We start from the raw sequence: 22,569 nt of genomic DNA on the forward strand, positions 1-22,569 counted from the left end.
ACCAGTGGTAGGGATGGTGGCCTGGAAGCCCCTTCCTTTGGGCCAGGAGTGGTGGGACAGAGGGTGGCCCAAAAGCCCTTTCCTCTGGGCCAATATCGGTGGGACGGATGATGGCCGGAAGCCCTTTCCTCTGGGCCAGGAGCAGCAGGATAGAAGGCCTCCTCTTGCTTTTTAGAAAATCCCCTTTCTTTAAGCATTTTGATTACCAATGTCATATTTCATTTCCTAAATTATATTTAATGAGAGAAAATATGTACTATATCACAGTATAAAATACTGCTAAAAAGTATAGATTTTCATTTTCCTTCTAAACCAATGAATTGAAGTATATCATGGGAGATGCTGATGGGGAAGGTAGTCACATGACTAACATTCACTGCTGAGCAGGCTTGGAACTAGGCTTCCTAGAGTCTCCAGTCAGATTCAGAGCCTCCAGAAAGGAGACCCAATGCTCAAGAGGTAACTAATATGTGTTCATGCTGTCAGTGTGTGAGTACCCACAGAAGTGGACAGGATCCTTTGTGAGTTCCTCTCTATTTTTTGTTCTTTGTGAGAATGAAAACTGACTACCCCAATATACTTTACTGCCCACAAGGTAGACTCTACATTCATTTGACTTTGCTATTCTGTTTTTATTAACATAACTTTGCTTATTCCAAGAGACTGTTGCTGAGAGACAGAAAGTTGTGAATACAACTATTTTTCATTTCTGGGACTTCCAAAAAAAAAAAAAAAAAAAAAAAAAAACAGAAGCTATTTCTTAGAAAGCATCTGGGGAGGTCAATACCCCAGTCTCTTTGAATCCCAGGCATAAATCCTCACCTTGCTGCTGTGTCCATCTAAGCTATTAAATCATCAACCTTACCTAATCCTAACCAAACTTCCCCATCCCCTTCTCCCTCACTGGACTGAAAGACCAGACTTCCAAATATCAATAAATCAGACCCTACCTTTCCCTAGCCTTTACTGGGGAAAGTAGCACATTCAGCTTTGTCCTATCAGCAGGTTGTAGTGGTGATGTATGGCAGGCAGTATCTGACAGGAGCACTTCCTGAAAGACTGATTTGCAGGAGCAGTGGGCTTCCTGGATGTCCTCTGCTGGATACTCCACTGTTGGCCCAGGCCCTTTTCCCAGGTAAGGGATAGCCCCCTCCCCATCCTCTATCAGGAGCAGGTGTGGCTCTTTCAGTGAGTGGCATAAACTACTCTGATTCACTTTATCTGTGGGGAAAGAACCTGCCCATCCTATCCTGTTACCAATCACCTCTGAATGCTGTTCCTGGAGATGGAGAGAGCCTGAGCTCAATTCCCACTGTTACATCCTTATTTAATAACCAGTCAAGTGTGACCCTCCAGGGCAGAAACTGCTGCCGCAAGGTCATTCGTGAATGAGAACAGAGTCAAGATGCAGTTGACTTTCTGTCACATCATTGTTATCTATTATACCTCTAGTACTTACCTTAAGCACCCCAATGTTTTATATGATTACTATCTCTACAGACCTTCTCGAAAGTCACTGGTTTTATATCCCATCTGAACATGAGAAAATACTTTTTTTTCTACAGATTAACTCAATACAAGAAATAAAACTTACTTGAGAAAGTCTGAATGGCTTAGCTTGGTTTGCTGACCATACCTTCCACCAGCTGGGAACACATTAATGCCCCATTAACACTAACTGTGACTGCTTTAACAAGTTTGTTAGTGTTTGCAGATCTCAAGCAGGGAGCATTTTTATGCTCTCTGTGATCAACTTTGCTTTAACGGCTCCATAAGTGTGTCTTGACCACTGATATGCTGAATTTCATCATTAAAATTATTTTTAAAATCTCAAAAGTAAGTCCCCATATTGTCAAAAAAAAAAAAACCCTACTTCCCTTTATTTTTCTCTTATCTTCACAGATCCAAGTCATTACCTCGTATAAAATGCTGCTGAAGTGTTTCCCTGATAAGAAAAGCCAGCAGGTGGGGTAATGTCCTTGTCATTTCCCTGACCAGTTCTCACTCAGGGTGCAAGCAGTCTGCCATTCAGCATTGGGACCTCTGTGCTTCATTTCTCATGAAAGGAGACAGTGAAGTACTCTAGGTCTTGGCTGCCCACATTAGTTCAAAGGGGAGCCAGCATGCTTTACTGGCAGGCCTCAGTTGTTCTGAATATTTCTCAGTGGTACTCAAAATGCAAAGCCACTGTCATAAGATGGAAGTTCACGGGAACCAAGGGAGGAAATGATCTCTGCTTGTGTACCTCTCCTAAGTGGGAGAAGAGGTAATCAAAGCTTGAGCCTTAATCAGGGCTGTTTCCAGCTTAACAGTGCACTCACTGTACAGTCATCCTCAGTAACTTTTCTACCTGGAACTGACCTCTACTTCAGACTCCACCCAATGGGAGATTCTGGAACTTCAGAACTAAAGGAACTCAATTTGTCTCATTATATATCTCATTTATTTTTTCTTTCATTTATTTGTGCAGTACTAAGTATTTATGTAACAGGGATGGTATTTTCATTGTCTGTAAGTCATATCATCCCATGCATTGAATCAATGCCATATATTTCTGCAAGCTGAAGGCAGATCCCACAAGGTCAGAGATCTACTAGTGTCAGCTAGTCTCCCCAAAACAGGAGTCCTCAAGCCAGGACTTGTTCAGTGAAAAGAGACTCTTTCAAGCTGCAAACATGCCCATTACATGTTGAGGAATACTCTGGAGTCCAGAGCCTAAGTCATAGGCAGAGAAGAATCTTGCTATGGCAGAAAGAAAGTTTCTACCAGACAGGAAGAGGAAGTAGAGTACCTTTGGCAGGAGAGATAGGGAGGGAGATGAGATTCGCTTTTTACCTCAGGCTTGAAATCCCAAGTGCAGATGAACTAAGGAGGAAACTGAAGGCAAATAAGGCCTCTGGGTGGGCATGAGCTAGAGGAACAAAGGAGAAATGACCACATGACTGCAAATGCCTGCAGTGGCACTGAGGTTTTTGCAGCTCCGTGTTTCCTTTCTATCCACACCCTTCCTGGAGAACTGCTCTTATTTCCCAAATCTGTTCTGAATAACACCAGGGAGCGTACATCCCTCACTGTCTCACTTCAAGACCTTGTAGAAAACAGTCTACTTACTGTAGTCAATCTCCCTGTTCTGCCAGATTTTTCAAGAAGTCTACTCCCCAAACTTCTATTGGATTGGGCACAAGGTCACATTTCCATGACCCAACCTGGGGAAGCAGGTGCTTTTGCCTGAAAACCTGTGGACCTGGGAGACTCTAGGCAGGCTCTGCTAAGGATTTGATAGATCGTATCTAGAGGTAGTTTAAAGGGGCTGATAGTGTAACTTCAAGACAAGTTTGGGTAACTGATATTTGCTTGAGGTTATAGACCTAAATTTATATCCTTAATGAGGCTGAAGGTGATAAGATTCTGTTCATGTAAGGGCATATGGTACCCTAATTGCTCAGCACTATGCTGGAAATTGTATAGCCCTGAGTAAAGAGAAGCAGCAGGCTCAGTCAGATGGTCCCAGCACACAGCCTGACTGGTGCAGAACCTTTTAAGCCTAATGCACATATATGAACACAGATGGGTTTGGAAAGAGGAAGACTGATCTACACTAGGATACCCTTTGAATAAGATTTTGGATGTTACAACTTTTCACCTCTGTCAATCAGGATAACATTGCTGATCTTTAAAATACATATTCTGATTGTATTCTCTTTCTTCATTCTCCTAGAAAAGTAAAATTTGATATAACCAAATGGTGTTTGTGTCTGGTTTTCCCATCAAATCAAGCTTACAACTCATTAATACAGAAGTTGCACACCACTACACAGGAAGTGACGCAAACCTGGAACTGTTTTCCTATTATTCTCCTTGAAGTTCACGATGTAGGTCAGATCCACATTCACAATGGTGGGAAAGGTGCACCAACATGGCCAGACTAACAATCTCTTATCTCGGTATACAGAGGTAGGTGACATGGCAAGGGAGCCTCAGGTGCTCTGGCACCTCCAATGGCCCCACAGAGAGTTGCTCCTATCCCCACATCCCAGGGGACCTGCTCTGGGGAGTTTACACGGCTTCCCAAGCCTTTGACATCGTGGATAGCAAAGGGAGCGGTACTAGGTGACCTTTGAGTATGCAGGGAAGCCATCCAGAATCCCTGAGAGAGTAACGGATTTTTGAACTCACTGGCTTTGAAGACTCCATCTGCCACCTGCCTTGGCAAAGTCAGGGTGTATTGGATGCAGCCTGAGTAGGTTGCCAGATCTCTGCAGGTTTCAGGGTTCATTCCTAACCCGGTCCCTCAGTACCCAGCAGTGAAGAGCTTCTGCCAGGCCTTCACATTATATCCCAACTCCTCCTTTCATTACCTCTGCTTCTGTGTCATACACACATGCTCATGTGCACACACACACATGTGTGTCAAGAAACTGGGATTTAGTATTGTTTTTGATCCAAAGCAGAAATTTAAGAGTATAACAGCAACTTATCTTTACAGCAAAGGAAAAGAGGTAAAGTGACAGAACTAAAGTGCATCTATGTGCAAACCCTGAGTGACTGCCCCCCAGTCTGAATGATGGTTCATGGAGGGGGGCTCTCAGCCTTTCTCTTATTATCCCTGACAAATGTAAACATTAAGGATGCTATTTCCTTGTCTGGTACAGTTCCCAGAGGACACACAGCAGCCTGTCAGAATGAGGGACATGCATGATGATTATACCTGAGAAAGAATTGTTATGTGCCAGCCACAGTGCTGCACTTTATGTAAATTGTTTAATCCTCACAACCGCCCTTGAGAGACCAATGCTGATATGGCTACTTTACAGATAAGAAGACTAAAGTGGAAGGACAAACAACCAGCACACAGCAGCAGAGCAATGGGAATCTAGGTCCATCCAACCCCAATGTGTGTGTGTGTGTGTGTGTCCCAGTGCTCTGCCTGTAGCCTCCCCTGCCCAAACAGTGGCCAGCAAAGCACTGCCAACTTCCCAGGGCCGCTTTTCATCTCTTCTGGCACCATTGTCCCAATTCTGCCAGTTACATGTTTATTTCTAAAAGGAGAAGCATCGCTTCCCCTCTTGGGATGGATCTGGAGTCCAGGGCATTACTTCAGAGAGACAGAAAGCAACACCTCCCCACACCCGGTTTGCCCTATCAGGGCACAGGCAGTTCATTTCCTTAGCTCTGCTGTAACAACTGAGAAGTGACCATTGTGTTAGACAAAGTGATTCTAGCTGCTGTATAAATACCTCCCCAGTTTCCGTGGTTTAACCCTAAAAACATTTACTTCTCACTTACACAACTGGTGAACACAGATTTGCAAAAAGTGGTAAGCAAGATCTGCCAGGTGACCCAAGTCACACAGCACTTTCCTCTCAGCAGTGAAGGAAGCCTCCAAGGCCTGCTTCCTACTCCTCCTCTGAGTAACACCCACTGCTGCTAAGGAGGGCTGGGTATGCCACACCCCACTAAGGGTTACTCCCCTGCTCTGAGTGCTGAGGAAGAACTGCCTGTGCACAAATCAGGGCTCATCTCTTAGCCCCTCCACATCCCTCATCCTTACCCTTTCCCATTCCTGTCACACAGCTTCAATACTCCTGATTACAAGTAAGAATTAAAGTCAGCGATGAGTTCTAAGGTGCAGAAGTCTATTATGACTCTAACTGCCATTGCCAGTGGCAAGCCTGGACAATTTAATGAGCCCACAGATGACCTCCTTTGAGAATTCTACAAGGAGCTGAGGAAGTGAAGGGCAGCTCAGTCAGTGCCAGTTCCCCAGCTACTTCTCAAGTGCCTCATGGGTCCTGTGAGTCTCTCTTAGGGATTAATTTTGAGTCCAGGAGAAAGACTTAAGCTTTCATGGCCTGGGGACAGAGGTGTCTTTAGGGACCTGCAATTAGGGGGCCCTAGGCACTTCCTGAATACACTCAGAGGCCCTGATGCTTGGAGTTTGCCTCTTGGCCCATTTCAACAAAGTAAGTGTCCCTTTGTCCTCAGGCCTGGGTTGGGAGTCTTTCTGCCTCTCTCATGGTGGCCCCACGTTTACACTAACCAGACACCTGGCTATCAATGGCAGACACAGCAAAGGCTCTGGTCCTGCCCTCTCAGGATGGCTGTGCAGGGAATGGCTGCTGGCACCAGGAGAACTGAGGAACGTTCTCTGCCTGGAACTCAAAGTGCCCTCATAAATAACTGCTCTCTGCTTCCCGGCATTCCCACTCCCAGGCGTTCCATTCTTTTCATTTGCTCAGGGCAGAAAGGAAGAATGCTCACAGAAGTCTCCTCTGTGCCCCTGTAGCACTTTCCATGGATAATGTGTATGGTCTGCACTTTAACGATTAGCTTATGCACCATCTTCTGTCTCCCTTATCGGCTGTAAAGACTACAAAGGAAGAGTGGGCTTCTTCAGCTGTATTTTCTATATCTAAATGACATCTGATTCACAGGAATGTTAGTAAGTGTAAATTACTTTTGAGGGACTGACTGAGCAAAAAATGAGTCAATGAACAAAAATAAATGAGAGAAGAATGAATCAGAAGTGATGGGAACTGAGAGAATGAATGAGGATGAGAGGGGCAGAATGAAGGCCAGTTGCCTTCAGGTATCCTACCTTCTTTTCCTACTGAACAAAAGTAATACATTTTGCACCCTCCCCTGCAGCTAGACATGCCTAAAGCTCTGTGACTAAATTAAATATAAGTGTCAGATGGGCTCTCAAGTGTCCTTTGAAAAGGAATATGTGTTTCTTTGACTCATGCCCCTTTCCATCTTTTCATGGCCCGGAAAATATGTCATGGTTGGAGCTTAGCCACCATACTGCACAATAAAGTGACTTCAAGAAAAGAAATCACAATAGGACTAATGGGACAGCAAAGCAGAAAGACTGAAAACATCTAGGTCTCTGTCGATCCCGGAGTCACTATAATAACATGTTACACTGCTTCCTTCTGGACCTTTTGCATCTAAAAAAGAAATTTCCATTTTACATACTGCTATTTTGTAGTTTACTGTATTTCATTCTATGTAGTTGAACTGATACTAACCAACTTACACAGAATCACAGATTAGTGCAGGGACATTCCTCGATTCAAGACCTCCTCTCTCAGTCTCAAGAACAGGCTCAAGACAGTATGTGATAGCCTGAAATGCCACACTCACCCATGTTCTGCTGATGCCCTCCAAATGCCAATCTAAAGCCTCATGTGGAACTGGATAATCTTGATCTTTTAAAAAGACAATCAAAGTGATAGATGATCCCTGATCAATGTTCAAAACTTACTAGATTGGTGGGAGTACAGACTGAACCTCAGATTAAAGGCAGGTCCCAGGAAATGTAGCCAGGGAAACATTTCCATGGGGTAGATCCTGTTGCTCTGATACTTTCAGTGCTCTTGCATTTCAACACTAAAGCATTTACTCTTTGACAAGGTGGAACACATGGGGGTAGGGTCTTACCTCTACCAAGGAGTGCCAGTGTGCGATGGGCTTCCGAGGATATGACAGCATTTCACTCCAGTGGTCTCTGCCCAGCCTCTCAGCCTCGTTGCCTACTTGACACACACCGATGATCTCATTGTGACCTACACTGTGAAAATGCCCCACAATAGTTTTTTCTTAAAATTTTGGTTTGTAAAGGACAACAGCTATTCAATTAAACTGATGGAGCAAATGAGGAAGTGGTGTTTTTTTCATTCCCTAATTTAAAACTATAGGCCAAGATTTATAGCCAGTAGGACTTGGGATTTGATGTTACACCTGGCTTTCCTAACACTGACACAGGTTAGATTGTTCCCAATAACCCTATGTCCAAAGAACTCCCTGATATATGCCAAGGGTACTTCCTCTGGTTCTAGAACTGGGTTGGTCTCCAAATCTATGTAAATAAATAGGGAGCCATCTGAAAGGTTTTTCTTGTAATAATGGCCATCAAAATTTCCACAAGCAGTAACCAAAGATAAGTGATGGAGCAGCTCTGAGTCTGCAGTCATGGGCGTTGAGCTCACAAACAGGGTAGAATGGAGGAGGCTCCTAGGTCTCCTTGCTCACCATTCTGTTAGAGAATATCATCATCATCTTATATGCTTCCCTCTTTACATCTAAGCCCAGCTTTTACTCTTTGACCCACACTGATTTCCAAACTATGCAAATATCTTGGCTCTTTTAGCCTAAGGACTTTTTGTTAAAATCCTTTGCATAATTGGAAGGCAATCACCCATCCTTTAAGTCTTTGGAATCCAAACCCAAATATTTTCTTTTTGCAAAAATGAATAATTTTTCTACGATTTGTGTGTGAGTGGTAAAGAGGAGGCAAGCACAGGGCTGGTAGTGAGAAGGGTATCTGAGTCTATGCTATTTAAAATCAGATGCATGAAGAAGCTCCATGGATTCTGCTATGGATTTTTCCAGGCCAGATTCATGAGTTTAATTAAATTGAGGCAGAGATCACATAATCAGATTTGTCATTGCAAGAAACTTGGCAATAGCTGGAAAAGTGCTTCCATAGCTAGTGGGCAACATCCCCTTCTGGGGCCTGACACTACTTGTGTTGTGTGTTTCCCAGAGAAGTTGTGACAAGGGTTACTGCCCAGCATGTGTTATCACACCCAAGGGCAGCTGTGCTGGAAGGTGGTCATGCTTCACACAGGCATCTGCTGGAAAAAGTGTTTAGATCATTGAAGTGGCCTTGCTGACACTTAGAGGTATGTGGGAAAATTTTAGCTACAAGTCATATTTGTGAGATTATATTAGGAGTCAGAATGACTTTTTTCTTTTATGATTGTGCCCAGACCACGTGGGAGGTCCCTAATTAAAAAGAGACTTTGCATTTCAGTCTAATGACTGGTTTAACATGTATAATTCCCTGTTGGTACTTCCTTTGCATATTAAAATGACTGTTTTTTAAATCTGTCCTTTAAATACACAATTGGCTACAATGCAGGCTATAAATATCTCTTCTGTGCTGTATTAATTAAAAGTCTAGCATCTTATACATTTTAATGTACTCTGTCATCCATACTGATTCTAGCATTTTCAAGAGAACATTTCTGTGTTTGCTTTCAGACTTAAGTGGATGGAAATGATTTTTATTAAACACACTGCAAGGAGGAAAGGAGGAAAAAAAGATTGAAGTGATGTATTTAGAAGTGTTGATGGTCTGGCTAGAGTAATCATTCTGCTGTTTTCAGCAGAATCTTTTCCCTAAAGGTAGTCAGGATTGTCAGGCAGTAGGGAAGACCCCCGGGGCCACAGTTCTCCAAATCCAGATAGGAAGGAGATAAGGGAATGGGAAGAAGTAAGGGAGTAGCAAGGGCAGAGGAGGAGAAAGAGACAGAAAAGGGGAAAGAGACTAGAAGAACTGAGAGGCACTGTAGCAACTGAGTCTATAGCATGGTTTGGAAAACAGTGACTCCTTGTCAACCTGCCTTCCACACACTGCCCGTTCGTTCAGTCATTTCCTGTTTCCTCAGACACCATGCCAGAAGAATCCATGGCTCCTGCCCTCTCTGCCCTCCCTGCCCAGGGCACAGCAGACTTGCACTGAGACAGAGCCCCAGGTATCTCACCGGTCATAGTCCATGACTGCTATAGACAAGTGGATTTGGTCAATGTTCTCAGGAGGGACATCAAAGACTATGGCTTCATTGTAAACAGGATTCAGCGTGTTCCTCTTGGTGGATGTTTTCCTCTTCTTCAGTCGTCTGCTGTCACACATCAGGGAGACTTTCACGTAGGGATCTGTACAGGCAAGAGAAGCGGCGGCACTGTGACAATAAATGTAGACTGGGAGTTTGCAGATTTTAATTAATGTGGTGTCCAGGACAATGACTAGTTAGGATAATTAAGTCATTCATTCAAAAAAAAAGCACAGGACAGTATCTTCTGAAAATGTGTGAAATTTAAAAATAATGTGAAAACATCTGTTATGGAATTAGAAAACATCCCAGCTAGAATTCAAGACCTGCCTGGCTGTGACAGAAACAGAATTGCATAGATTATTTCCAAAGAGTGGGAAACCAGGCCTCAGGCCCCCAATTCTGAGCCATCCCAGGGAATGTTTTCCTAAAGATCTGGTGTTTACGGGAAAGAATGCCTAGAGTTCCTGAATTCCTAGAGGACAGGGAGATCAGCTGGGGTGGATTTCCTCAAGTACAGGGGGTCACAGAGCTGCGTGCGGCCATAGTACAGGTGCGAAGTGAAAAGCAGTTCATCCATCAGGGAGAGAAAGGACCCCAGCTGGCTTAGGTGTGACACTGTGATAGGGCGACAAGTGACAAGGCTGACCTCTGCTCCAGACAATGCTGTTCTGGTCCCCCAGCACCTCACTGTCCACCTGCTCAAGGGAGAGTTCTCCATCTCTCCTTACCTGACAGCCATACACTGCCCCGGCACATTACTCATTTCAGGAGGGATGTAGAGGCCAGAGGGGCAACATCTTCTTTTCTGCTTAGAAAAACTCAGAGTACAGGGCACATAATACCACACATGTTACGCCCTGTGATTTTAGTGACTGTGACCCAGTAGATACTGGGTGTTTGTGACTACACTGGGAGAGTCCCTGCCTAGGTTGCTAGTGAATTTATATCACAGGACCTGCAAGTTGAGACTTTTTTTGGTTAGGATTTAGAATTTTAAGTGGATATGCTTGATTCACTGGAAAAACCAAACAGTATAGTTTCCTGGTATAAAGAGAAGATTGTCTTTAATTTTTCAGAAGCCTGACAGGGTGATATCTGAGGAAAATGAACTGATTAAAGAAGCTGTATCAGCATGTACAAACTGTAGGTCCAATTCAGACTCATAAATGTACGGTGAGGGAGAAGCCACAAGAGAGAATAATAATGAAACCAACATTATTCAGCATCTAATATATACTAGATACTGCCTGTATGACCTTATATGAATTCCTCAAACTTATAACACCACTATGAGACATATACTAATATTACTCTCATCTTACAGATGGTAATATAAAGTCCAGAGTGGTTACATGACTTAAGCCAAGGTCACACAGCTCTTAGATGGAGGACTGGAATGATAGCTAAGCAGTGTGGTTCCACTGTCAGTGTGCTTTATTGCTATATTAGAAACTTCATGAAGTACTACATTAGAAACAGATGAGGAAGTCTGATTTTGAGACTGTCCCACCTGATGCTCCTGTTATGTCCATTGCCTTTAAATTCCTTGCTTTTATGATGGTAATGGTCAGCCTGCCAGCCGTGGGAAGATAGCAGAGGGAAAACATGAGCTCTCCAAGATCTACGTTGTCCTGTGGACAAAGCACAAACAGAAGCATTAGAAAGTGTCTCCAGCTGGGGTGTATGAGGCTCAGTCTCAGGGCAGTAATGACGGGAACCCCATAGCACCTCCTGCTCAGCTCCTGAACCCCTGGCATCTCCATCTTTCAGGTCAGACACAGGGAGATTGATTCATCCCTGCATTTCAGGAGTCCCCACCTAGGAAACAATAGCGCATCTTTAGATAGCAAAGTTGAGCCATGCACAGTTGTCCACTGGCTGGCGCAGGTCCCTGTAGCCCAGAACACAGCCTCTGGAGAGGAAATCTCACCTCTTCAATGGTCCTGCATGGAGCCCTATATCCCATCAGAGTTCATACAGAGCCTTCAGCCAAAGCTGTGCAAAGATGCCCCAAGGTGCTCCGCAGCCCCACCCTAGCCCAGGCATTCTGCATGTAGTCCCACATGCCCTTTGGTAGTATTTTAAATGGGACCCCATATACCCCTCCTGCTTCCTTACACAACCCCTCAAATTAGCCCGTTTCTCTGCACACTCCTGCATATCCCCCCACACCCCCAGTCCCCACTCTCACTCAGAACACTGCACACAACCTGTGCACACCAGCACATCTTCCCTGGACCCTGGAATCTTCTAGCCCCTCATATAGTGCCACACGAGCAGCAGTCTGTGACCCCACACATTACAGCTCTGGGGGTGCCTTGTACCTTCATGGTCCTGCATGGAAAAGCAGAGCTGTAGGGCCCCAGACACCCCTGTTGCCCATTCCTTGGGTCCCACTTGATACAGCTCTTCCCTTCTCTGTGTGTCTTTAAGTTACCCTCTTCCCCTCTGCTGCAGAAGATATCAACTTGGGCAGCATGCAGCCATTCAAATAGGTCAGAAAACGTGAGTCTCTTTCTCCCTTTTTTAGTCCAGAGAGAATGTAACCAGGGAGAGAGAGAGAGAAAAAAAAGCCAGTTTATCTAGTTTCAATTTCTGAAAGGTACCTGAGGGTACTGAGTTGGGTGCCTGGGTATAATTAATACAGTTTCATACTGACAGTACTCTGGGGAGTCAGGTTTTTGCCCTCAACATCCACAGGCTTCCTTTCCCTCCTGGATTCTCCAAGGATGTTTCTATTTTTAGAAGCACAGATTCAGCTCTGTAAGGTCACCTCACCCAATCTCTCCAGCTTGACTGCTTCCACGGCAGGATGAGGCAAAGGGATCTATTTGGTGGCTAAGGCAGATGGATGGATTGCTCTGTGTCTTCATTCATTGCTTGCCTTGTGCAAATAAATCACCTCATCTGCAAGCCAGGGTCCCCAGTTCCTGGAGCCCTGACCTCAAGAGGCCTGAGCCGCCAGACCTTTCCCTTTGCGGGGCGGGGGCGGGGGGTACCAGTCCTACAGGAACAAGAGTTTTACACATGGCAAGTCCTGGTTGCTTTGTGGTGCAGGTTCCCTACTGTGGGAGCAAGGTCTGCCCCCTCTGAAAAAGACTGGTCTTACCCAGCCTTCTGCAGGTGACAGAGGGGAAAGAGAAGTAATAGTGGTTGCCACAGGTCATCCCTCTGCTTCCTTGCTCCTTGGCCCATTCCTTTGCCCTTTGGCTTCTGTTCTTTTCTCAGGGGGCTTTCTATTGCACCTATTTTCTTCTCTCACCTCATCCTGTCCAGAAAATCTTGCTTTTATAGGTGCAACCAAAGTCATGTCTGTGAACATTCATAATCAAGTCTTTCAATATACGTTTCCTGAGGGCCTGCACTGTGCACACAGCTTATATATAAAGCTGGGGACATGAAAATTCACTCAGTTCAGTCCCTGCCCTCAAGGCTGATCCACATAATTAAATGTGATGTGTCAGATTTCTTCTGGACTAAGTACACTTCATTTTTTCCCAGCATAGACCCTATTCATAAATATTTATGTTATATGACTATTTGCTCATGAGTTAAAAGAAAATCAAATCTCAGACTTGATAGTGTATTCAGAATGTGAACTACAGTTAAAGCTCACATTTGTACTTTTAAAAGTAAAAATAGAAATTAAAGGGATTGTTATCAAAGATGAAATACTTGGCCTTTAAGTGCATTAAAAAAATCTAAAATTTTCCAAACTATAAAAATAAAATGACAATAAAATTCAATATAGAAAATTTCAAGTAAACTGGTAAAATATCCCCTTTTCTCAGGTCCATACCTACTATACCACTCCTTTCCCCAGAATAACACAGTGAATAATCATCCATTCATCCACCTATCTATCTGTACATCTATTTATTCTTTCACTTATTCTTTTAATATCTGTCATATTGTGAGTTCAGCACTGCTCTGTGCAGACTGGGAGCTGAATCTGCAGTGATGAACAATAGTCATAGGGGTAAGAACGTGTAGATCTTGATGTTTGTTAATATTCCCTTAAACCACTGATTTTCAATCGGGAGCAATTATGCTCCCCCAAGATACATTTGACTCTATCTAGAGAGAATTCTGATTGTCCAACTGAGGAGGTCAATGCCACAAAACATCCAACAATGCCAAAAGAAGCCTCTCACAACAAAGAGTTATCTGGTCCAAAATGTCAATGGTGCCAAGGTTGAGGAACTCTGATTTACAGAGAAGGGCTTATATTCTCAGTGAAAGATTTCCTGAAATGCTATTAAAAGTCAAATGTAAAGGGGTGGTGGAGTATCTGGCTTTGTCATCTTGACAGGAATCAGATACATAGAAGTGTCACTGGCAGCTGAGTGCCCAGGAGGATACAAGGGGAAGGAAAATGTCATACAGAGAAATGCTTCATTTGCTCCTGCTTTGTGTGGCCAAAGTTCAGTACTGTTAGCAAGATACATTGGGAGTTTTTGAGTAAGTATGTGTGAATTCTCTACCTGACAACCAGTACACTCTTACTGTGATGTTTGCCTGTAATGTGTGGCTTAACTAATGTACTTTTATATTCCTCTTCTTTCCTCCTTCAGGGGAATTCCTCCCCAAATCTACAAAGTTCTGGAAGGGATGCTGCAAGAATTTAGGGATCAAAATATTAATTCCTCTGTGCTTTCTTAGAACAAAGGATGAGGATATAACTCAAGCAGGATCATGTCAAGTTAACCCTGGGGTTGGAAAATCAATATAGGGAACAAAAACTTCTCATTTTGTTGGGCTTATTCATTGGAAGATATGATACTACAATGGTTGCGAAGTTAACCTATATAAGTTAAGGATGTATACTATATACCCAAAAGAAACACTACAATAATGCAATAGAGAGTTGTAGTTAGGAAGCCAACAAAAGAGATAAAATGGATGTTTTAAAATATCCCATTAATCCAAAAGAAGGCAAGAAAAAATAAGGCAGGGAGAAAGGAACAAAATCAAAGAGGAAAACGTGGTAGAAGTAGGAGACAATTTGTAAGAGGGTAAATTTAAACCAAACTATTTCAATAATGACACTAAATGTAAATGAGCTAAATATTTGCATTTTAAAGCTCCTGAAGCTTGGATATATAGTGCAATTAACTGAAGCTGAGTTCCAGTCTTGACTCTTCACTTAACCATTCTGCAATCTTAGATAAGCTATGCAACTTCTCAGTTCCTAATTCTGTTCTCAGTTTCCTCATTTGGAAAATAGAATTAATATCTAAAACACAAAGTTGACTTTAAAAAGGCTAACATATGTATGCAGTAAATATAATGTAGCTATTATTATTATTGCATTTGTCACTCTCACAAGTGTTAGGGTTCAGAAAATGATATCCCAAAGTATGGTGCTTTCACGTGCTAAGAACTTTGAACAAAGGACACAAGGCCCTCAGAAGCAGTCTCTTTCTGACTACCTCCTGCCATTTTTCGCCTATTACCCTTTCTCATTCAAAGTGGCCCAAAGAAACTAGAATTCCTTTTCCTCAAACTAGTTCTTAGAAACTAGGACTCCTCTTCCTCAAAGCCAGCCATAAAACCTGGTACTGTTACTCTAGCTTCCCCCCTGCCTTTCTGTTTTGGAACTGGCCTTAAAGAAATTCTCTGACCTATTTTATCTGATAGTAAGCCATTAAGATACGCTTTCCAAAAAGGGTCCTGCTTCATCTCCAGGAGGAAGGAATACTACACAAAGAGACCAAGAAGATCTGAACAAACGTGTGGTTGAGATCCCTTCCATCAATTTATGGAGACAGGTTATACCCAATCATATTTCTATACACTGTCCATTCTTCATCAAACATAAGCATAAAAATACTTTTCCCTGAGTCCTGTGTCTTCATTACTGAAGCATCACATGAGACTTGGGTAAAATAAATTCATTACACTTTTCTTTTATTGTTTGTCTTTGTCAGTTTTTATTTCAGACCTAGCCAGCAACCTTAGAAGGGTTGAAGAAATTTTTCTTCCCTATAATAGTCTGTGTACTCTTCAAGGTGAAAGCCCACTTATCCACCTCCAGTGGGCTGGCACGTAGGGGTGACTCAGTCAATATTTCCCTTTCCTTTCCTTTCTTCCCTCCTTCCCCTCCTTTCCCCCTCCCTCTCCCATCGCCCTTTCTCCTCCTCCTTCTCATCCTCCTCCTCCTCCTAATTTTGTGGTACTGGAAATTGAATCCAGGGCTCTGCACTGAGCTATATTCCCAGTTATCATTTAATTTAATTTTATATCTTATTTTGAGACAGTGTCTTGCTAAGTCACCAAGTATCCCAGGCTGGGCTTGAACTTGTGATCTTCCTGCTTCAACATGCAAGAGTGCTGGGATTACAGGCATATGCCACCATACCTGGCACTATGTCTTACACTAATGAAGTGATGAACAAACAAAGAAGAGGTGCAAGGATCCTTGGACATGTGTTGCACTCTTAGTAGCTTCCTAGGGCCTTTTGTTTAAATGTCCAGTGTGAGCCACCAGGCTATGAGACATCTGGTTCTCCCCTTTCTTCCTCCTCCATCCCACCCACCCTTTGCTACCATATCTTCCAGCATTACCAGCTCACTGAGAAATCTTATTCTACAGAACTTCTTTCAAAAGTAGAACAACAGCCTTGTAAGACATAGCAGCAAGAAATCAGCAAGTACACTTCTATTTGCAACATTTCTCACATGTCCTATAACTACACCAATGGCCCAAACCTGGTCCACTCATAACATGGACACCATCAATGATGTAATCATCCTATTTTCTCAGAAATCCAACTGTATTCTCCATACTTTCTTCAGACATGACAAAGTTGGCAAAATGTCCCCTTTCAGTGGCAGATCCTACAAATAATTAGCATGCATTGTTAAAGTAACTGTTGATTGCACTTTATTTATAGATATTAACATGATTAATTGCATTGGAAGTGTGCCTGGAGGACGACACTTTCTAAGGTGATGCTGAGGCACAAGTGAGCCCGCAGCCCTCACAGAGGGCTGAGATCAGCCTAGACCTTTCCTTTGTCTACATTACTCCCTAAAGGATTCTAAGTCTAATTCTGTAAGACTATCCTCCTTCAGAAAGAATTTTCTTTGATTTATGATATGTTCATCTAGGGATGGACAAGATAATAATATATATTTAAATATATGTTTATGATGGTCAACAAAAAATTCATGTCACTATCTTAACCAGTTCCCTGGCTGAATATGGTACTTATATATGGATGACTCCAACATTTATATCTCTACTCAGGCCTCTTTCTCGCATTATAGACTCATATACCCAAGTGTTTTCTTTAGATTTCTACTTAATAATATTTATGAAATGCAGCTGATTTCCCCATCCTGCTCCCAGCTTTCCCACCCAAGCCTGCTTCCTCTTGGTGTGGTAAAACCTCCTTCCAGAGGCTGAAACTAAAAACCTGGTAGTTATCATATCTGTACTCCTCCTCTTCTCTCACCCTCCCACATTGGCAAGTCATGTCAATTCTCCCTCCCAAAATATCTACAGTCTGTCCAATTTTCTCCTTCTCTATAATGCTATCTGATTTCAAAATGTCACATGCACTGCTGCACAATTGTGAAGACAAAAGAAGTGAATGCAGAGGGCAGGATGTCGGCTGTGACATGGCTCATAATATAGGATTCTGTCCTCTTCACAGCTCACAGCTGCTTAAGGCATTAGGAAGCTCAGAGGCTTGCTTCCATACCTTTGAGCCTACATGGCAACATGTCTGTCTCTTGAGTTTGGGATTCCTGGTCCGGTCTGACACACTGATGAGTACTCAAAGAGGGCTTCAGGAAAGGGCTGGTTCTACCTCCCATGCACAGTTCCTTCCTTCCCATGCAATGGGGTTTTTTCCTTTCAGGCTTCAAGAGTAGGACCGTAAGGTTGGAGAGCTCCCATCACATCCACATCCACATGCTATATCCTAGCGCTTCAGTGGCAGATGGGATTGATGATGATAACACAAAGAACTGAATGATAAGAATGATAACTGGTGGTCTAAGCAACCTCTTTCTCTTCTATTAAAAAAAGGCTCTGTTTGGAATCACAGGATGCCTGGTCCTCCACTGCTGGGATTTGAGTCTTTCATATTTCAAAATACATCTAAAACAGGGAAGATGTGATGAATTTGGCAGACATTCTCTTCAGTGACACAGAACAATATCTCACAGAGGGGTTACTTGGTACCCAGCTTTTCTCAGCAGTAAAGATAAATTGTGTATGCCTCCTAGGATGACAGGGCAGAGCTTCACCACAGGGCAATGGTTAGAGGCAGAGAAAAAAATCATATGCCTAAGTATAAAGAGCTGAGCCTTATTCCTAGTAAAGTAAGCTTGGTGCTCATTTCAGGCATGCTATCAGGATTGATTACTGAATGGTGTGGTTTCTGAATCCTTCAAAAATCATTAGCCCTAACAGGTTCATTAAAAATAAGTAATGCCAGTCTAACATCACTTACTTTTTTAATTTGGGCTATTGGCCTCACAGATCAGGCAGTTTCTGAAGCACAGTAAATGTGATCTTGGCTTAATATCTGGTAAGCTCTCTTCTGATATCCTTGTAGATGATCTGGATAATGTAGTGCAGGTGATGGTTAAGGTGAATTCATATCTACTTGGACAATCAAAATCATCTTCCTCTACTACTACTACTCCTCCTACTCCTTCTTCTTCTTCTTCTTCTTCTTCTTCTTCTTCTTCTTCTTCTTCTTCTTCTTCTTCTTCTTCTTCTTCTTCTTCTTCTTCTTCTTCTTCTTCTCCTCCTCCTCCTTCTTCTTCCTTCTTTCTTCTTCTTCCTCCTCTTCCTCTTCTTGTTTGTTTTGAGACAGGATCTCGCTATGCAGTTCAGGCTGGCCTCAAACTCACTGTGTAGCCCAGGTTCACCTCAAACTCTTGGTAATTCTTCTGCCTCATCCTCCCAAGTGCTGGGATTATAGGCCCGTGGCCACCACACCTGGCTGGACAATCATATTTAAAGAGTGTTAATTGAAACTACCTGGATATTATCCAGTTCTGTAATTTCATCAATAGTTTAGAAGAGGAAATAGAATTTCGGTATGACACAATAGATAAAATAAGTATATTGGAGTCCATGCCCAAGAGCCATAAAAATCCTGACAAAGAAGGAAGATAAAGCCTAACAATACAAATTTATCAAGATAAATGATTTGAAGGCCTAAAAAGTCATTGATACATTCTCTACAGAAGACATGCCTAATGCATGTGAAAATAAAAGGCTTATGATTTAATCTTACTTTGGATCAAAATGTGATAAACTACCAAAAAGTAATTTTATTTTAGGCTGCATAAATAGAGGTATAGTTTGAAGAGGAAGGGTAGACATCACCCATAAGTTACTTGGAACATGGATTCTGTTCTGTGCATCTTGATTTTGGAGATATGTAAGATAGCAACTACTACGGGAAAGAGTCAGGACTATATAAAGAGCAATAAGGAACTGTTAAGCATTAAGGGAAACATTCAAGAAACACAAGATTCCTGTTAGAATTAATTTGAATTGGTGTCACATAGAAGAGGGGCTAAACATGTTCTCAGTGGTTCCAATGATTAGAACTAGGTCCATAAAGTGGAAGCCACAGGAATATTTAGAATCTTCCCTATCACGTTGAAGCCATGGGCTGTCTCTGAAGCTAGTGAGTTGCCCATGTGTTCAGTAAGTTTCTTTGCTTTAGAGAAGAATCAAGTCTCAAGCAAGTGGTTGGATAAATGTACAATCTTTCCGGTCCTGATAATTCCCTCCCTCAGATATTAGCTGTTGGCTAAGGGGAAACAATAGATTTCTGGGGCAAGACACTGTTACAGAATTGTGATTAAGGAGACTGGGTTTGGTGGAATGTGCCACTGTATTTGAGGGAAAGATCTGGAGATTCAGGCACCAGAAATGTGAAGGCTGTTGACTAATAATGCTTAATTCAGCATCCTAGAACGTGTATACTTTAAAGGGTGACAGAAGAAAGAAGAAGTAAATTCCAAGCCTTGATGCATCTGGGTAGGAATTTGGAATACTGGAAACATATTTTTTCCCAACATGCTTCCTTAATAGATACTTTGAAACTCACATGTGATCTCTTTAATCCTATTTTCCCAGGGATCATGTCTAGCCAAGGAACATCTTTGGCTCAAACAAAGAGTGGTTTCAAAAATTAAAGGGCTACAGAGGCTTTAGTTTAATTTAAATGTTCAATAATCTATTCTGAAAAGATTTTTTACATAGCCATCAAATCTCAGTAGAAAAAAATAAAATTGGAGATAAAAATTCATAATTAAAGGTCCATGGGAATATCACAGCACATTTAGAATTAAGCATTATGCACTAGCTCTGATGGCTACAGTGTGTTTCACCGACTTTTGAAGAAAAGAAAACATTAAGATGAATTAGAAATAATTTTGAATTCACCTTGTATTCTCAGAATCCTTGTCATCCCCAAAATTTCTATCAAAACCAAGACTTCATGCAGTTTGTGGGAGATGGGAAGACACGATTCCCTAATAAAGATACTCTCTAAAGAAAAGTATGACAGCAAGTGAGTTAAATCAACAATTCAGTGGTAAACACAAAGGAAAACATGCTATTTTTATTCTACCATGGATGGAGACTTGACCCAAAGATAACCACTTAGTGAATTTTGTTTTGTTTTAAAAGATATTTTAATGGTGATAAGTACTATTCATCCTGCATTCCTCTTCTGTCTCCATCAACTGCTCCTCCATCCCTATTACACAACCCTTAGCGTTTAGTACCTGTGTCACCAAGTCATGTTCATCCCACCTCTAAAATATGCCTTGACTTCAGACCTTCCTCTCTATTTGCTTTGCCTCAGTCTCTGAAAGATTACTCAGGAGCAATTTACCCTTTCCAACCCATCCTCCAGGTAAACACAACCTGATCACTTCAGTCCCTGCTTAAATCCTTCTATAAACCCTGGATGCTGTTAGGTAAAAAATCTAAGACAACTTCTCTAGCTGTTCTGTTTTTTTCCTAACATACCTAATTCCCCAATCAGTAGGAACTATTCCTTATTGGCCCCCTTTCCCCTTTCATTCCTTTGTGTGCTGCTTCTTTCTCCTAAATGACTCTTATTCACTCTTCCACTGGCAAAATTTTCTCTTGTATCTGTGAAGACCCAGATTGCCTGGCTCTGTTTTTTGTGCAAACTTCAGGGTCTCTCTGAGCTTGTGCTCTCTGCTCTGGCAACTCTTTGTCCTTATTTCTACCGCCATATAAAATTAGAGATATTTGTGACTGAGATGCTGAAGGCAGGAGCTATGTCTTTCATTTGGCACATTTATCTGGGGGCTGTGGCTATGAGGGAGAACCCAAAGTCAGAGAGGTTAACTTGCCTGAGTTCTTTTGGCTACTTGTGCTGCAGCCATGCCCTCAACCAGGCGGTCAGATCATAGTGCTCTTAGTACCCCATGTGGGGGCCCCTTTCATAGCCCAAGAGGATCATGGGGCTAATAGAGGAAAGAGGGGGCCAAATTCTTTATTGTTTGGTGGTTTGAGGAAACTCAGAGTAGCTGGACTGGGGGCTAAAAGTGTCCAGATTATTCCCTTTACTGCACAATACTTCCACCCTCAGGGCTGAAATTCTCTCAGGCTTTTAAAGTTTTAATTTTTTTTCTTAGTACAGGTTTGCAGCACATAATGTTTACATTCCTTATGAGGAACTGTACATGTAAATGACGCATCTTAATTCTTTTTAAATCCCCTTCCTCTCCCCCTCCGTCTGCTGATCCCCTTCCCATCTGAGAAAGATCTATCTTCCTACTTCCTATTATCTATCTTTTAGTTTGCTCTTTATTTACTAGAAAGAATGGCTTTTGCCTTCCTAGCTAGTGGAGGAAAGAAAGAGTGAGAAAAGCTACCTTGACTGAATCTGATTTGAGAACTGGGGCAAATGGTGCTTTAGCAAAAGAGGATCGGCTTTTCCTCCAAGCATCAGCATCAGACCACTTCCTTCTGTATTCACCACAATTTTATAACACTCTTGAGGGAAATGAGAGATTCTGTTACAGTAAAAGGCAGTCTAGTTTTATTCAGGGGTTATCTGAAATGTGCTTCAAACCGGAACAGTAATAACATTCATTCTCTCTCATTAAATGAGCGAATATACGTAACTAGTTAGAACAGTGTCTGAAATACATGTAAATTTATTATCTATGTTGCCCTACACCTACAGGATCAGGCTTGGTACACAGAGGTTCATAATTTGTAATCTCAGCATATCAGTGAATGAGCATCAGCGATCTCTATAGGAAGAGATTGACCAGGGATAGCTCAGGGCAGGGGCTTCTCTCCACCAGCGGAACTCATATTCAAACACTCTTATATCCTCATTTGCAAGCAGGATAAAGAAGACACAAGCATGCTAGAATAATTTTTAGCACTACTGAATAATTCTGTAGACAGGATTATACAGGAAAGAAAACAAACAAGATATCTTTTAAAATGGTATGTCCTGGGAACAATAGGGGGTGATTGGATAGCATCAGAGAGATTGAGCCACTTTCCATTCCCATGAGATTTCTGGCTCTGTTATGCCTTATATCTATCTAGATGTTCCCACAAAGCCTCATGAGCTCATAGGTGGGGATTCTGGGAGGTGACTGGATCATGGGTGTGTGATACTGGATTAGTCCACTGATGGTTTATACAGGGGTGTGATGTTGGGAGGTGAAGCCTCATGGGAAAGGTGGGCTACTGTGGGTGTGGCCTGGAAGGGTACATATCCCCCTTTCCTTGACGGCTGCTGCTTCCTGCACAGAGGAGCTCTTTCTCCTCTGCCACACCCCTCTGTGACGCTGCTCTGCAGCTGTGGAGCCAGCCAACTGTGGACTGAAACCTTTACAAACTGTGAGCTGAAATAAACTTTTCCTCTTATAAGTTGTGGGTATCAGGTATTGTGTCTCAGCAATGAGA

General features: G+C 42.5%; 1 protein-coding gene across 1 annotated transcript in view; it reads right to left on the reverse strand.

Moving 5' to 3' along the window:
- Syt9 (synaptotagmin 9) overlaps nucleotides 1–22,569 on the reverse strand; it is a 177,841-nt gene that overhangs the window by 46,669 nt on the left and 108,603 nt on the right. The window contains exons 4-6 of the mRNA XM_087211398.1: nucleotides 11,134–11,254; nucleotides 9,552–9,723; nucleotides 7,444–7,573 (exon numbers count right to left, since the gene is read on the reverse strand). Of these exons, the coding sequence (XP_087067524.1) occupies nucleotides 7,444–7,573; nucleotides 9,552–9,723; nucleotides 11,134–11,254 (423 nt within the window). The remainder of the gene's footprint in view (nucleotides 1–7,443; nucleotides 7,574–9,551; nucleotides 9,724–11,133; nucleotides 11,255–22,569) is intronic.

This window comes from Heterocephalus glaber, unplaced genomic scaffold, assembly GCF_053883595.1.
Source record: "Heterocephalus glaber isolate CG9 unplaced genomic scaffold, H.glaber_assembly_v1.0 deba00001428, whole genome shotgun sequence".
Lineage (NCBI taxonomy): Eukaryota > Metazoa > Chordata > Mammalia > Rodentia > Bathyergidae > Heterocephalus > Heterocephalus glaber.